The 18,725-nt window shown below is 31.0% G+C and overlaps 1 protein-coding gene across 1 annotated transcript in view; it reads left to right on the top strand.

The window, feature by feature from the left end:
• The window catches only part of LOC129942835 (phosphatase Herzog), a 141,406-nt gene extending 122,982 nt beyond the window's left edge, over nucleotides 1-18,424 (top strand). The window contains exons 2-5 of the mRNA XM_056051924.1: nucleotides 8,012-8,247; nucleotides 12,183-12,364; nucleotides 12,442-12,595; nucleotides 16,078-18,424. Of these exons, the coding sequence (XP_055907899.1) occupies nucleotides 8,012-8,247; nucleotides 12,183-12,364; nucleotides 12,442-12,595; nucleotides 16,078-16,470 (965 nt within the window). The 3' untranslated portion in view covers nucleotides 16,471-18,424. The remainder of the gene's footprint in view (nucleotides 1-8,011; nucleotides 8,248-12,182; nucleotides 12,365-12,441; nucleotides 12,596-16,077) is intronic.
• The last annotated feature ends 301 nt before the right edge of the window (nucleotides 18,425-18,725 follow it).

Below are 18,725 nucleotides of genomic sequence, written 5' to 3' on the forward strand. Positions count from 1 at the left end.
TTAAAGAAATGTTTTATTCGAGTTGAAAATGAATAAACCTTAACGACTATGGTTTTTAAAATTAAGAATAATAGAATTTAAAATTTAGGTGATAATTAAATAAATAATTTATAAAACATTGAAATATTTGTTTATCACAAAACTTACTCCCTTTGCTGGAACAACCAGCCTTCTTCGACATCTCAGTAGTTTTGAGAATTTTTGTGCCCTCATCCCACACGCTTGAAATGTTTAGTGTTCAGCATTTTAATCATAACGACCTGTATTTCTGAGCTTGTTGGTCACGCTGTGAACAATCAGAAACTGTCCTTTGAATTAAAAAAAGTAAAACAACTTTAAAGTTCTCAACAAATTGACATTGATACAAAGGAATATATCCCTATCCAAGAATTGGATTCACTGATTTCATGGCTCAAGTGTGGACTTTATTGTTATAATATCTAACTTGAGCCCCTTTATCTAAATCTAGATTAAAATTAATCTAAATCCAGATTAAAATAAGTTTCAAAACTACCTTTGAAAAAATATTGGAGTAATCAAGATGGAAGGGAACTGAAACTCCTTTCTCTGAGCGCGACCTACAAAAATAGCTTACATTATTAGCTTACAAATTCGACCTTCAATATTTATCTCACCAAATCACAGGCGCCCCCATAATCCAAAAATTCCAATGTCCATAATTGCAACACTCCGAAGAATTTGAACAAACAAATCGAATATCTAGCTTCTCAGCTAGTTCACCTTATACCTAGTAAACTAGCGCCCTCTTATAACTGCCATGCATAATTATGTGCAGCATGAACACAAAAAACCTCTCATCATATTTTCTCATATATCGCTGGCGTTGAAACTAATTTTTATTTTTTATTGTTTTTCAAAAACAAAACCGACACGACATCATGACTATTATTTGACTTTATTAATTGGTTTTTCAGCACCCACATTCCATGGTAATATCGCGTCGCCTGCCCCTGCCTTGCCGACACGACAATCGACTAACGAACAACGAAGACCGGCACAAAACTTTTGGAATAATCGCAATATCAAATCACACATTGGGCATTGTGCAGGGGAAGCAGCATTTGAATCTGCATATTTCTATATTAGATACAAAAAAGTATATACATACATATATATGATATGAAGACCGCCCACTCTTTTTCTTCTTAAGTCGGACAGAGCCGATTGGCACCAAGCCCCTTAGTATGTTAAATATTGTCATTGCATAGTTTTGTTGTTATTTTCTTTTCTAATAAAATTAGCAACTCTATGCATTTTTGAACGAGTGATTCAAGATGATGTAGCGTCTGGTAGGAATTCTATAGCCAGCCAAGTCAGTCGATTTAAACGAGGCTGCAAGCAAACGAGGTATATTCTATAATTTTATTGCATTCTCATTGTGGAAACAACATTCGACAGATGATAATAATCGAAACCAAACTATTAAACGGAGACTATATTATGAAGTGGCAAGTTTGTACGGCAAGCAAATTAATGAAACAATTGATGCTCTATAAAGTTGATGATGTCATACAGATATAATAAAGCAACTCGCAAAATAAGTCCAATAAAATTCTGGGTTAAAATTTTTCTTTTTTTCTTTTTTCCAAACTCCAATCTATGAAATTCCAGTCACGTTCGAAATATGTATGTTTTGAGTCTTCACAGTAAAAAATAAACGGACGTGGGAAGAAGATATAGAGCAAATTTAGCATAAAAGTCGTGCCACAGTTTTTCAAAGTTGGGGATGAATTTATAAACGCAAACATTTCCAATTCCAATTCTTATTCCAATGTGACAGAAAACACGTAGTATTGTGTCAATTGTGTGTCAAAAAAAAGTAATATTTGTTGATAAAATGAAATAAACTTGAATTTGAATTCACCCTTTTAGAGGTGGTTGCCAAAAACCAGCCTGAATTCTCAATATTTTCAACTCGTATATATGGAAAATTCACGCATGTTATGAAAATCAATTATTTATGAACATCTTCTTTATCTAAAAATCGGAGGAAGGGTTTTGTTTTATTTCTCAATGAATTTGAACTGAACACAGTTGGTTGGTCGTGCGAATATACTGATAGCTTTTATAGCCCACGGGAATTACCGTCACAGGTACAAAATTCAAGTCTCGTTCGTAATGAGGTTAGTTTTCCAAAGGTAAAAATATAGACTTAAAAGGCTCAGTTAAGGAATTCACAAATTTCGAAGTTTTAAGTACCTTAGCTTCAAAGAGTAGCTAATTCCCGAATTAGTTTTTCCCTTTAATTCTCTGCGGGGTTTAAAGAAATTTCTCTCATGGTTTTTAATAGATACTTAAAATCATGTATTGATGCTAGTGAAGTGTGGAAAGCATTTCCCAGAGGCTAAAATAGATGTTAAACGAAATACAATATTCTTGGAAACGTTCAAAGTTGAAAGCAAACTAATCTCCTGAAATTTCTTTATTTCTACTACTAGTTTACTACTGGTAATTTCAGGAGATTAGTTTGCTTTCAACTTTGTAAATGATCGAATTAAACAAAATAGTGAATCAAATAGTATTTTCCTATCTGCTTAAAATGTTTTATAAATGTTTAAAAAAATCCACGCAATTTTAGAATGAAGCATGAGAAATAAAGTTAAAAAATTGTTTTTGAATTTTCTTTCAAATCCAAAAAACTGAATTATATTCCAATCAAGACATGGTCTGCACCGGAAAGCTAGTTTATAAAGTTTCAATTACCTTTCTTAAAACTCGACATAGCTCTTTTAACTTACTGCAAGATCAATAAAATTCCGAAAAAGATTTTAACGCCAATATACCAAGAAAATTAGATATTCACTTGAAACGTTTCGGACAATTTGGTAAAGAGCTTTATTCTTACTCTCAAAAAGTCGGAACAAATTTGTTTTGAAGAAAATAATGGGGTGTGTTATATTTAGTCAAACAATTTAATTACATTTTCTTTTTGGAATATTTATTTTTAATGTGCTACAGTTTTGTATGAAAAAACTGAGTTTCAGAATGGGACCGAAAGGTTAACACCACATATTCAAAGTTGTATTTTTGTAGACAGAACAATTACAGTGGTTAACACGGTTTTGTAACTGTCAATTTATACTTTTTCTAAGCTTATTAATTGTCTTAGAAGATTCAGATTTTTAAGATATAACTTTTTAAAATTCGAAAATAAACGTATATTACTCTTTTTGAGGCTATGTAAATTCATAAAGTTTTTTTTTTTCACTAAACTTCTTCTTTATTTTCCATATCACAAATCGCAATCTTCCATATTCCGTTTAGACATTTTCAGTATCTTATCTTATTAACTATTTACAAAATCCTATATACGTATGCAGTTGTTTAGCTTCACCTGTTCTAAATAAACCAATAAATATCGCTGAAACGTTTTGATTGAAAAGGGGTTTAACAGAAAAATGCGTAGGGTATAAAAGTAATTTTGAGTTCCCATAAAGAATTCGTCGCAAATTACAAATGAACTCGAAAACGTTGATTTTTAAATTTGATCATATAGCTAAGCTAAGATCGAATTTAGAATTCGGCATTAGCAACAAAAACCAGCTCTAAAACATTTATTTCCAAATCATGGAAGAATATCATTGAACATTTTTCAAGACTTTAAATAAAGCCTTATGAAGACTAACAAGTCATTTTATAACTTGTGATTATTTTCGAAAACAAACTAAGATACCAAGTTGATGTTCACTGTATCTGAAAAATTTAGATTTGTATTCTCCAAAATCATCGTCATTTCTTGTTTAGGAACTATGTTGTTCGTCAAAAATATCATATTATGTTTTTCTTTTACATTTTTAAAGAGGTATATTTCTAAAACTAGACCTAATAGAGAAATTATAATTTGATATTCTAAATCAGGACAAAGAAGATGAAGTGTTGTTTAGTTGACTTGGTGGAAAATAAAACCTTATTTTGGTGCCATCATTTTGCTGGGGGTAAAATAAAGCTTGTTTTTTTGTGGTTTTTCAGGTGCCTTTTCGTTTTTGTATAATGCTCATAACATTTCTTATAATTAGTCTCTTAACAACATTTGAAATGACACCCTTTATCATGAATATCAGACGAATTATCGTTCAATTCTAAATGATGACTGAGCCGCGAAAAAAGGTTCGGGAGAGTAGAAAGACTTGGGAGTTGCACAATTGGCGATACTTTTTTATTGAGATTCAAATATCATATCAAGGCTTTGATTTTTTGAAATGCAGAATTTTGAAAAATCATTTAATATTTCGAAAATTACTTTGATCCCTTAATTTTTTCTTTTAGTGTATTTTTAAAGACTTTCAACATTTAAAGATGATTTAAAATTGCATTAATCTCTTAAAAGAAAACATTTCATTAGGGGCCTCTAATTTGCTGAATCTATTACATGACCTTAAAAATAGGTAAGATATATGTATGTAAACATAACATATATATTTTTTGTTCATCATGTGTATTTTGTATATTTGTATGAATTGCAAATATAAACAAAATTAAAAAGAGGCACGTACTACATTTACAAGGTTCAAATGTAAACAAAAATTCTAAATTCCTCTCCGATATAAAATATGTTATGGGGGGTCCCCTATATACATTTTGGCACCTCGCGGCTGCCTGCCACAGCACCGCACTCCGCTACCAATGCCCCCCTGGCTGGCTGTGATGACGAACCGAATGAAATAAATTTTTACAACATGCAAATTCGAATCGCTCGGGTGAACCGTTGTTGTTTTAAAATTTCAAAAAATAAAACACCGCAAAAAGAAACAAAACAGAAACGAAACTGAAATAAGCAACAGGCAGGCAGTGTGTTGATGTTTCGTCAAGCCCCTCTCAGCCACCGAGCTGCGGTGTGGAGGTCGGTGGCGCGCACCATTTTCTGTCATAATAAAATTGCATCCGCGGAATTTGGCTGTTTCAGGAGGAGGGTAAGAAAAAGGGGTGTCGTGTTGTGTACCAGAGAATTTACTTTTTTTTTTAAATAAACTGAACAAATCCAGGGCATGAGGTACCGACCGTCGCCGCCGCCGCCGCCGCCGCTGTGCGAGAAACACTTAATTATAGCATGACCCACTCTCGTTTTGACTCGAGTTGAAATGCCCTCTCTTTGCACCAGAAAACCAGAAAAATAGTGATAGTGTAAGTTGATTGTTTATATTGTTACGTGTTACGTGCACGTTACGTACACTTGAGTTATATTGTATGTTTATGCGTTTAAAATTGAGGGGAAAGTAATCCAATTCCACTTTTCATCCTTGAATGAAATTTATAAAAAAGATTGTTCCTCATAAATTGGAGGTACACAAATTAGTAAATACCTTCTCTTTACTATTATTAAATTAATACAAAACAACAGTAGATAAAATAAATATTTTTTGTGGTGTGAGTTGTCAGGACAAATTACACAGAACTCAAAAACATTTTCGAAAATGTTCCAGTCTATAAAAAACGAAAGATTATTCCTTCACTCATGAAACATTTTTTGAAAAGAAATTCAAAAATAGTTCTGAAAGGGAATCGCTAAGAATCCATCATAAAAATAAAATAAGTTAGGTGACGCGACAGTTCGTTGAGAACCATGGCCCAGTGTCTTACAACTATCAACAACTCCTGTAAGCGAGTAATGTTTTCAGGGATGAAAGGGGCCTTCAGTTTTAAGCCGAATTAAAACGGTCAATTTGAGAAAGCACTTTTTATGGCAAGAATCACTCTTTTGGGACTTGTCAATTCCTAGCAATAGTTAGTACCCTTGAAAAAAACGCAGGTGGCACAGGCAAGGACTGAACCCAAAATCTCTGGCATGACAGTTATACTTACTATCCATCAAACCATTTTCTATAGAGTGCAGCTTCAGCTGTGTGGCACGTAGTGCCAACCTGTTGAAACCAAATGTTGTCAATATCTTCCTCTTCAATTTTTGTGAACAAAAATTTCGTTCAAGAGGCCCGATAACGCCATTGACTGCAACGGCTACTTCTTGCTCAATTTAGAAGAAAAATGACTCAATTACGCGTCTGAACTAGTTAAAAAAAAACGTTAGATGGCGGACCCTTTATATTTCTAGTTCAGAAAAACTGTCTATAGTCGTTTTTTAAACATTAGTTTGTGCAAAAACTTTGACGGTTGGTTTTCATAAAACGTATTCGAAGAAGAAAATTGCAAACAAATATTGTATATGGTGTTTTTTAGATATGGTTTGACAGTTAAGAGTGTCAAACTGTGGTGGCTTTCCTGTTCAGTAAAATTTGCCAACTTATCAAAAACCGTTAAACGCTTCCAAATTGTAGTAATTTGTTTAGCAAAAATACATCTGTTTGCGAAGTTAATAGTTCAGAGTTGTGTTTAGTGATGAAGCTCATTTCTAGTTAAACAGCTTCGCCAATTAGCGAAATTGTAGTATATAGAGCTGAGACAATTCTTGAACCATTAAAGAATCACGATTCCATCCAATAAAATTTGATTAATAAAATTGGCAGACCTGGGGGACATAATGCAATGGTTTAATTTACAGATTAATTTCCACAATATTACTGTCTTCTATTACTATTTAAAGTTCTCCAGATTTTTATAAAAAGCACCAAATACTTTTAACGAAATGCCCTGAAATGCTCCCTAGTTAAGTTTGTACAAGAAGTTATTTGCTAATTTAATTTATTTTTAATATTATTATTTTGATATTAAAATCCCACTGATTTTATCACAATGTTATATACTTAGTTATGCTTTCCAGAACATCCAAACAGTTTAAATATCTAGATCGCGACAAATGACTTTATTTCATAAAACTTAGTTTTCAAAACCAACGAAAAAAGAATTTGTCGCTGGCTCGTTAAAGAAAAAAAGGTAGGTGTTATTTGAACCCTTAACCCTCGCAAATCTGATAGGTCATTCCTCTAAAGTTAATAAGTAATTTGGTTCTTTAGTACAATTTTCAAGTACTAGACTTTTTTCAGTACCACTTTTAAGAGTTGTACTTTTGCGTTGATTTTGCTTCTTAATTCTTTTTGTAATTGAATAACTTTCCATTTTCCCAAGGGTTTTCAATTTCAATTACGTTTGTACTTTAAATTTTTTTCAATTAATTGAATTCGTAATTAATTTCAATTTTTATTTCAATGACAAGTAATTAGTAACTAGCCTTCTATCCATTATAATAACACGTATTTGTAACTTTAAGCTCTTGGGGCAAACATCTTTAAATTACATAAATTCTAGGTTATTAAAATCATCACTGCTTTTTTATCATTACAATCATTTACGGTTTTCAATAAGATGTAATAAACGATTAAAAGTCTTCAACTACATAATGTCATAATTGAAAAAGTTTAGATCAAATAACAAGTAATTGTATTTGATTATTTAAATTTTTTTTTCTAAAATGTTGTAATAAGACACAAAACTAATTTAAAAGTAATTGAATTTCAAAGGAAATTCAAGATTTAAAGTACAAATACAAATATGTAAGTACAAGTTCCGTTACTGTTTTCAAAAAAGAAGCACAAAAGTATTGTATTTGTACTTGTACTTCACCATTAAATACATATTACAACCTAACGTACTCAAATCAATTGATATCAGAATTGAAAGAAGAGAAATTTTCGAAGTACATATTATGAAATTTCAAAGTCAAAATCCGCTTTTGACAACGGCTATAAGAATTCAGAGCATAACTTGACACAAATGTCTGTTAATTTTGTAGTGATTTTTTGTTCAAAGCTGAAAAATTAATTTTAAAACCAAAATATTTTTGATAACTCTTGATTAATATTCGAGAAAGCAGAAAAAAAAAACATGAAGTTTTTTAATTTAATTTTCACATTTATGTACCTAATGATTTTATAACGTTTATTAAATCCTATTTATCAAGAAAATATGAAATGCGTAAACACTTTCTTTTTTTTTTTTAAAAAAACAATTCAAATTCGCTAGCTTGGATTTAAATCCAATAAAATATTTATCAAATGTATAAAACAATCCTAACATTATTATCTTTTTTTAAAATTTTTAGATGACGTTGACCGATTAAAACCTCCTAAGCGTGGATTCTTCCAATCAATATTGTGCTGTTGGCGACGCAATCGAACGAAAACCAATCAAAATGGCACACCGATCGATGGATCAACAACACCGCCACCATTACCGGACCAACAAAGGTACCTACTACCTCAAGTTAGGCATTCGGATATGCATAAAAAATGCATGGTCATCGATTTGGACGAAACCTTAGTTCATAGTAGTTTTAAGGTAAGTACTAATAAAAATCGCACATATCTATCTAAGCTACAGCTTATTTTTTTAACCATTATGAATCGATTTTATTAGATATCAAAATGAAAATGAAAAAATAAAATTAAATGTAATAGCCTCTATTAAATATCAATCGATAGTTAGTTTCATTTAGCCAACATATTCACATTCGCATTGACTCTGCAAATGGCAGGCAAGTTAGCCTAGCGGGCGGTGGCCTTCTCATTTGGCTTCTTTCTGGTGCGTGTTTTGTTTTTATTATTAAATAAAAATTTCTATCATGTACCTTTATGGAAGACATTTTTTGTATTATTGTTAGATTAAATAGTCTCATGCACGTGTATTCATTAGGCTTGAGTTCACTTCCCATTTAAACATTTAAAGAAGATATAAGAAAGCTACAAATGGAAATCGAAATATGGCAATGGCGAATCCGAATCCCAAAAGCTGATGAAGAGTGATTTGAAATTTTAAAAAAAATATCTAATAACTTCTTCCATTTCAAAATGATACCAAAGAGCACCACCACCAAGACGGCGGAGACGATGAACGCACCGTTTGTTGGCAATAAGTTCCCCCCAAAGAGTTGGGTTTCATGATTTTTGTTTGTCTCCGCATTTTGCTTTGGTTAGATTGATTTTTTTTTCTTCTGATCACCCCTTCACACTCAAGGCTAATTATATACATCTGAGGCAGCCACGATACGATATTGTACCCCTTTTAATCCTTTCGTGGTTTTTACATACATTACCGACGGTTTTTTATTTTCTTTTTTAAGTATCCCGCCGCGAAGTCATCATCGTCGGTCGGTCGGCTTTTGGGATCTTAATCGAAACGAAAACACTTAGGGTTTTCGAAGGAAGTCATTAAATGATAAAACAAAACGCACACTCTTCCAAAGTAAAAACTTGGAGTAACCAAGTCCATCTTGGATCGATGTATACATTTTAATATAATGCAGATGAATTTTACTTTAGTCTTTCATTAGACAAGTCAAGTGAACTCAGGTGAACTGGAACTACTTTACATCATTAAGTTGCTTTTCTGCGGTCGTTATTTATTTTTGATAAATCTTTGAAATCCTGATCTGAACATTATTAAAGTAAAAGGACAAATAATAAACTTTTCCTATACTTCGCATTTTGAATTAAATATTGTTGAATACCCTTGAACCTACTTCTCAAAAGAATTCTTCCATTAATTCTTTCTTCCAAATTGGATTCAATCACTGGGCGTGCTATCTGGATGTACTTTATTCCAACATTTAATAACTCCGCCATTTTTTAAAGAAAATTTTATGCCGGAAAAGGTTCTAGCCAGATTTTTGTGAAGTCCACATTCGAGGGACCAAATTTTTGCGTTACAAAAGATTAATTCGTAAAAATTTGAGGAATTCTTCTTCTCAAACGTAGGGACAGCTTGTTGTCGGTGGCACTTTTTTAGTAAGCTGTATTGAAAAATTTAACTTGTTTGGAACCACAAAATTCACCTTGGCTGACAAAGTCATAGCTCCCCGAATTTTTCTGAATTTTTTTGAACGCGTTAATAATTGTATGGGCCAATCTTTTTTCGTACTCACTCTTTGGTGAGAGTCCGAACAACAACATCCCAATACAAATAAATCCGCTGGTCTGGATAGTATCCCAGCTATTATTCTGAAGAGGTGTTTTTCCATCCTATCTTCCTCGTGTCAGCTTTTGTTCATCTAATCCCTTCAAAAGGCGAATGTTCTTCTCCTTCAAATTATTATTTGATTGTACTAACGCCCCTTCTAATGAAGGACATAGAACCGCTGATTAATTATCAGGTTGAAAATATCTTGAACGAAAAGTTTCCTAAAAGCTTTTGGATGTGGCTTTCATCTTGTTTCATTAAAGTGCTTTTGCTTCAACGATTCTTTCCTCTGTTGGCAAAGAAATGTACTTTAAAACCGTTCAATACAAATTATATTGGAAGAGTCAAGCCTTATACTTGTTACTAACTTTCTTCCGCATTTTTATAAATGATCCTCTCTATAAAATAAACCATGAATTGTTTCGCTGACGATAATTCAAACTTGTAAAGATTACTTAAGATGATACTTGAGACTAATTAAGCTAAAGTCGAAGCTTCTAAGCTTAAGTACTTCTCCCAGTATATTACTTAAGCTTTTTAGACAGTATTTAAGGAAGGAAGAGCTTTTAAACATATTCTTGATTCACCCCTTACTTACTTACTTAAAGTGGCGCTACAGCCCTGTGTGAACTAGTGCCTCACCTAACAAACTTTTCCATCTAGTTTGGTCCCCAGCTAGATGTCCCCAGTTTCTCTCTCCAAGTTGGGTTTGGGCACTTGTGCACGCCAGCTGATTCGCGGTCTTCCTCTACTGCGCTGTCCTGTGGGTGTGGATTGGAAGACTTTTCGGGCCGGAGCATTGTTTCCATGGACATGGTTCGTTGGACTTTTACCTTTCTGGCTAAGTCTACCTCGCTGAACAGCCCGTACAGCTCGTCGTTCCATCTTCTTCTTCACTCCCCTTTGATCCATACGGGACCGTAGATCACATGAAGAACTTTTCTTTCGAAACGACCCAATGTGCTTTCATCCGCTATTGTCATAGTCCATGCTTCTCCACCGTATAGCAGGACGGGGATGATGAGGATCTTATATAGCGACACTTTGGTCCATCGATAGTGGAATGCTCTTTAATTTACCTATGAACTCAACTTTCGCCACATCAAGAAATATAGAGATTTGTACAGAATGGCCATACTACGCGAATGTAGAATGCTGTACCACGCTCTATAGTGCCCCATTTCAATGTTCAAAGATTTAACACCTATGTCCACCGAAGCCTCCTTAACAATACCTCCATTTTGTGTCTAATACGCACATTAAAATGGCGGAATTATTCAATGTTGAATGATGGTATTTACCCTTTGTTAATTCTTTTGCTATTTGTATTTGGTTTAAAACAAATTCTCCACTTTAACAATCGGTTCGGATGATTAAATTCTTTCAGCTTTTCATTCCATACAAATTATTTGAACAGTATTTCGTTTCAACACCAATTATAATTCGACTATATTTCAATGATTTGAATTAAAAAGGTCGATTTCAATAATAATCTTTTTTACAAGTAGATTTGATTTTTAATTATATTTTTCGCACAAAGTATAGAAACTCTTTTAATTGTAAATAATTGAGAGAAAGCAAACAAAAACAAAATTCAATATAGAAACCTTCAAATATATAGTTTTCATTTATTCAGTAGAAAAATAAATTATGCATGACCCATAAAAGCTCTAATTATCCTCGTATCGTTTCATTCAATCGACAAAAAAATTAAAAAAGAAAAACACCAGGTAATTTAAAATTAATTCACCATTATATTAACCCTTATGATATGAAGTGTCCAGAGAGGAAATACAAATATTTGTCTTCCTTTCTTTCATTCCAAGGTCCCTGGTCCAACCCTCCAACGAACCAACCATTTCCACCATAAAATATTGTCATTTTAAACACAAAGTTGGTTAGAATAAATTTATGAAGGTGCTGATACCTATTATGTTGCGTTTACCTTTATGTGAAAAATATAAAAGGAGTACATTCCTTTGTAAGGTGCGTGTATGTTGGGAAAAACGTAGTTGAGAATTTCCTCCTTCTTCGAGTTCGACCCAACCTAACCCATTACCCAAACGTTTCCTTTTTTATGAGCTTAAAAGGCATCTGCTGGACCTTTTGAATCTCTCCCTCATGAATGATTTTCCATTATGATTTCCATCTAAAATTAGTCATAATTTCCTGCCACACGAACCATCAAAAGAACATCGTCCACCTACAGTATGGACTTTCCAGGTTTTGCCTGCTTCTCGTGCTCGTAATAGAATCCTTTAAACATCACTTTAATATAGCTCAGTATAATATTCTAACATTTTCTTTCTTTTTTACAGCCAATTCCCAATGCAGATTTTATAGTACCGGTAGAAATAGATGGAACTATCCACCAGGTGTACGTTTTGAAACGCCCCCATGTCGATGAATTCCTTCGGAAAATGGGTGAACTTTACGAGTGTGTATTGTTCACAGCATCACTAGCCAAATATGCAGATCCTGTTGCAGATCTGTTAGATAAGTAAGTCTAAAAATACAAATATTCTTCATATTTTCTAAAATTAAACTTAAATTAATATTTCTTATTTTATTTTATAGATGGAATGTGTTTCGTGCAAGACTGTTTAGGGAATCATGTGTTTATTATCGAGGAAATTATATTAAGGATCTTAATCGACTAGGACGTGATTTACAAAAGATTGTTATAGTTGATAATTCACCAGCTAGTTATATATTTCATCCAGATAATGCGGTAAGTTTGAAGTAGAGGGAATTGTATTTCACTCCAGATGGCTTTTGTGGAGTATAATTTATTATTAAGTTTTATCTTTTTACGGTAGATAAGGTCTTCAAAAGACCAAAATATATTTCGATTGTTTATCAATTAATATTTTGAGTATAGTCAATCATATGAACAGCTATGGACAAAATAATAGAAACAAAACATATTTTTTTAGTGCAAATATTGGTTGTGAAAATTTTAGAGTTCGTTTGCTCATAAACTAATAAATTTCAACAAAAATGACAATTAATTGCATTTGTTAATATATTATTTGTTTCATATGAAGTTGAAAAACCTTATTTAACGGAGAATGGGCAAAAATATTAAGAACCTGGTGTTGCTAATGCCCAAAAATGAGACCTATTAAAATGATTATAAGATACTATGGAGTGCATCAATTTGTGAGCATTTTTTTAGATCCTAAACAATGGTTACAATAAGCAACCGAAATATAAGAAATACATGTTGAAGAATTATACAGAACAAAAGATCTTTTATATCGCTCCTAACATAAATACGACGTGGATCCCCTTGATCATCTTTTTGTTGATCAAAAAAGTACAATGGGTCGTATCTTTATATGTTGCAACTTAATACTAAAATCATTTTTAAAAGAAGTTAGTAGATGGAGTGGATGACCGATTGACAATTTGTTTTATTTTATAATTCTTGAGATGTTTAAAATTAACTCCTTAACAAAACAAAAAATGTTGCTTATCTAGAAAAACAAAAAAGAATTTTAAACTGTTGAAGCAAAGAATCTGTGGAATCCATGGTTAACAATTCTTTGTCCATACTCAAGAATGATGCTCTTGATTTAAGCTTTAGAGTGTTGTTTATCACGTTTGTGGATACTAAAAAGATACACAATTGTTTCCATACGTTTTATTCACTAAATCGAATAAAAAACATTACATTTTTCATTTTGTTAAGGTATTTATTTAGCAACCATGATTATTTATTGGCCATTTTTCCTTTATCTTGGGGTCTTTTCTTTAAAATTCACTGTTATATCTATGGAATACTATTTTTATTTATATTTGCTCTAATTGCAACCTTTGTTGCCTTGTGCTGTCTAAACCATAAGGTTTACAGCTTTGTGTCCATGCAAACAAAATTTTGTATTAGAGCTTAGCTTTAGATCTCTATCAATTCTCCATTCCTATTATCTATAGAGCCAACATTGACATTTTCCTTGAGTAGTTTAATACGACAATTCAGTAAGAATTCTACAAATATTCGTTTTATTAGAAGTGCATAAATGTCTGCTCTCTTCATTTCTGTGCTCAATGGAATTATTCTAATCGAGAATAAAGCCGAGTTATTAAAAAAAAAAAACTGAAAAACATATTTTATTAAATCAGAGTTAAGTTAACATTACAATATACTTTTGGGTCGTTATATTGTTTAAAAGGCCCCGCATCTAATAAGAAACATTTCATAGTATGTCAGCATTCTAAACAGAATTTGGAAATATTGTAATCGAAAAGAAGTATCTCTTTAACATTAAGCTGTAACCTCAAAGTTTCAAATGTACATCTCTAAGTTTTTGTTTTGGATCTAAGAAAAGTAACATTTTTGCAGAACTTGGATCCATGCTTAAATAACTTAAAGATGTTATTAAGTAAAATTTGTCACCTACTGCAAATCCTACCAAAAATGTAACTTTTTTAACCAAGCAGGTCTATTGTATGAGGTTTTACTTCAAGTGTTCCTCTTATTTTGACCAACTAAATTTCAAATCTTAATAAATTAAGGATAGGATTTTTTTTCGTTTTGGAAACTACATATCCTTAAGATCCCAGATCATATTTGAGATACTATTTTTTAAAATTCAAAAAAATTCGTTATGGTTTTCTAAACCTATAATCGATATTCTCAATATTCAGTTTAAATATTTTTAGCATTTCATAAAACTTCAGAAAAATCTTCATAAGTTGTTAGATCTCAACTGTCTTAAGGAACGATAAACCATTTATGCTTAAACTGTTTTCAAATCAAAATACCAAAAGGTTTTAAGGTGCGTGTCCATTTGAGAGTACTTCTGCTAGTTAACTCTCTAGAGACTGTCCATTTTAGAGCCAAATTTTAGAATTTTGAGACTTTTCTTGCTGAGGGTACTCTCATAATCGTGTCCATTTGATAGATTTCTGCTGCTAGAATATTATCAGTTGGCCATGTATTCTTACGAGCCAAGGGTTGCAGCTACTTTAACTATTGACACTGTTCTTAGAAAAGAATAAAAAATTGTTGGGTCAAACCGTGCGCAGATCGTCGTAACCATTTCAGCGCGCGTTCTACTCTTTCAAATAAACTTCAAATTAAAGATTTTCAACAGTTTCGAAATTTTTGCCGTTTGTCAGTTAGTGAAATTGAATTTTTGATACAAAACATTGGACCCATAATTTAAAATAAAAAAGATACGCAATTAAGGGAAGCCATACCATTACTCGAGCGTTTACTGGTAACACTTAGATTTTTAGCATCCGGTAAGCATATGAATCGCAAATCATTTTCGAAGGAAAACTAAAAGCTTATTGTTTGATATGTGCAGGTGATTCATACGGCAGCCTTCAGTACCTTTTTCGGATTCGAGTATGTACAATTTCTCCACAATAACTAATTGACTTATATTTCAATAAGTTGATTGGTTTCCTCCAATTTCCACTGCTTTGCCATGTTTCCTCTCGACAGCTACTCGCAAAAAACGAACTGTGTTGGTATTCCTCAAGCTTATCTCGGATAGTGGTAAACACATGTGTCCACTTGTGAGTGAATTTGAAAAAGATCGAATGACGAGAGTATAGTAAGTCAATTCTCCACGAGCTACTCTCCGTCTCCAGACTATGTCCACTTGCGAGATGGCTCTCGAGAGCAGCTTGAGAGCGACTCGCAGCACGTTTACCTTCAAATCAACACCCACCCTTAAAGTAATTTTTGTTTTCACAAGGAATCCGTCTTTTAAGCAAGGATAGCACATCAAGTATTTTAAATCTGCATATTGTAAGAATATATGTAAACATTTTTAAAATTTTAAATCAAAGTTCAAAATTCTATCAAAGCATTAAATTCAATATTTATCAAAACTTCAAATATACAAAAATAAAGACTTTTGAGTAATGAGAATTTCCAGAAACTTAGTAAGATGCTTAAATAATTTAAACTTATGAACTATGTCGTATTTCTTAGCCTTAAAAACACTGATTGTCTTTAACATTTCCAAAGAGGCATATTTAAAAATGGATGGTGTCATACAAAAATTATAACGCGAGATTTGAATTAAGGACAACCTTATCCTTTAAAAAAGGATTTTTTTTGCTTAGTTATGCCGACCTTTATAGTTGTGCCGACCTTTAAACCTATCTCTTCCGTCTTTTTATTCATAGTATAGTAGAACATGTACAATATTAAGGAGTGTAATTTAAATTTAATATATTTCTTTATTTTTAAAGGTTCCTGTAAAGTCGTGGTTCGACGATGTCACTGACTGTGAACTCCTGGAGCTGATTCCTCTGTTTGAGAAACTCAGCAAAGTCGATTCTGTGTATAGTGTATTGTGCAATTCAAATAATCCCCTCAACAACCATCTTCAGCAGCAACAACAGCAGCAACAGCAACAACAACAGCAACAGCAGCAAATTCTCCAGCAGACTCATTTAACACAATCACATCAAATGCAGATGGTGCAACCAGCATCATCAACGACATCTATTATCACTCAACAACAACAATCCCAACAACCACAGCAACCGACCCAAGGAGTTCAGTCGCAGCAGCAACAGCTACAGCAACAACAACAAATCGGAAGTCCGCCCAGTTTAAACGATCTAAGTAATAAAACGTAACAGTGGGAATATATGTTTATTAATATTTAAGTTTTAAAGCTTAATTGTTTATTTTTGTTTTAAATGTATGTTTTAGAAATATAAGACAATAGCAAGAGGAATACAAAAAAAATAAAGATACTGAAAAATATTTAAAAAAAAAAATGATAAATGTAAGTCCATTCAAAAAGTGACTAAACTAACTGCATTCAAAAAAAATTATATAAAAACAAAACGTACTCTTAATTATACATTTTTAATTTTACTTTTGTTTTATTTCTAATACACTTCATATAAAATTATTTAAATATCAAATTTATATATTGTGTGATTTTTCCTTTAAGAAAAAATCTCACAAAAAGAAAAACAACTAAAAATACATAAATATATCTACATATATATCAAAACAAAATTGCAATTGCTGTTCAAAACAAACAATTCAAATAATATTTTAAAAATAAGAATAATAATTTAACGAGCGAAGCGATAAAAAATTTAAATTAAAAAAAAAAAACTAATCGACGTTGTAACATGTTTTCAATATTTTTCTTTTTCTACAAAGAAAACCTTTATAAAAAAAAACAAAAAATATGTATTGAGAAATAATAAAGTAGCATGTAATAATTTTTACTAAAATGTGAACATTATGCAAAACAATGTATTACATCCATTCATAAAAAAACAAAACAGATAAACTTAATTTATTGTAAATATTTATGTAGTAATCTATATATATTATGTATGTTCGGTTTTCCTTTTGTTTTTCTTTTACTTTTTGTTATGAATGTAAATAATAACATAATCCATAAGTTAAAAGAAAAAAACAAAAAAACATTAAAATTTATATAAATATATCGAAATAGTCTTGTATTAAAAAAATATATATATAAATAACTTTTTTTTACCGACCACAAACAAAGGGAAATTGTAATTAAACAAATAAAAAAAAGAAAAAAATATATATATATTATATTAATTAAGGACACAATGGGAATAAAATATTTATATTTATACTTATACTAAAAAAATATACAAGTATATTATACACAACAAAAACAAAAAAAAACTTTAAAACAAGTACCAATTATAGCTTATCAACATTTAACTAAAAAAGGAAATTTTATATCAGTGTTTTCTAAAAATGTTTTGTTTTTAATTTCGAATTCCATTCACCATTTTTAAAAAATACACACAATTGGTACATGAAATGTTTCTGTGTAAAATACTAAAACACTTACCTAACACTCCTGATATTTCGCCGCCTTTTTCTCAATCTCTCTTCAAACAAAATAAAATAAAACAACATAAGAAAAGAAATTAGATATTTTTACACGGAATTTTTTAAGGAATGAAAAGAGTGCTGTTTTTTAGAATATTCAGCCGAGAGGGAACTTATGAAAGGAAGTAAAGCAACGTTTACAAAGTACATATATATTTTCGTTTATTTACAAAACGAGAATCTGATTATTAACATTTTTAAATTTTTGTTAAAATTAAAAAACCCACAGATCATACACTCTGCCATAAGAAAACAAATTATGCATTTTATTTTTAATTTGTTGAATTATAAGTTAGTTAATTTTACTCAAAAACAAAAAGATTGTTATTTAAAGAAAAAAAAATAAAAGAGGAAAAACATTGAAACACAAAAAACTAAGAGCGATGCAAAAATTAATAAAGAATTAAAACGTTATATACATATTATTATAATTACACATATTATATTATTAATCATACAGAATAAAACAGATGAATGCAGATCCTTAATAAATTATTAAATTAATTTATAAACAAATAGTAAAAAATTAAACAAAACAACAACAAACAAATATCCGCGAATAGCTACGTGCTTATTTATATCATTTTTATCAATTTTAACAAAAAAAAATTATAACGCTTTTATAAGAAAAACAAAATGAATTAAATCTATGTATGTAATATTAAATTAAACAAAAAGAAAAATATTAAAAAAAAATACAGACAAATGTAAAGGGAAAACAATTTATCATAATATAATAAAATAAAAAAATCTAATTATATATTTTTAAAACATATATATTTGTAAGAAATAATTAAAACAAAAAATCTATATAAAATGAAATACTTAAATAAATTATTTTCTAAGGCATGAACCATTTGGAAAAAAATTGGTTGCTTTTCTTTTGGTCCGATTTTGATGAAACTGTGAAGACAAAAATACGAGAAACGTTCGATTATTAAAAACTAAAGACTCGTTTAATTGATTTCAGAAATAGTAATTTTTGGGTACCCCTGAA

The sequence above is a fragment of the Eupeodes corollae genome, chromosome 1, assembly GCF_945859685.1.
Source record: "Eupeodes corollae chromosome 1, idEupCoro1.1, whole genome shotgun sequence".
NCBI classification, from domain to species: domain Eukaryota; kingdom Metazoa; phylum Arthropoda; class Insecta; order Diptera; family Syrphidae; genus Eupeodes; species Eupeodes corollae.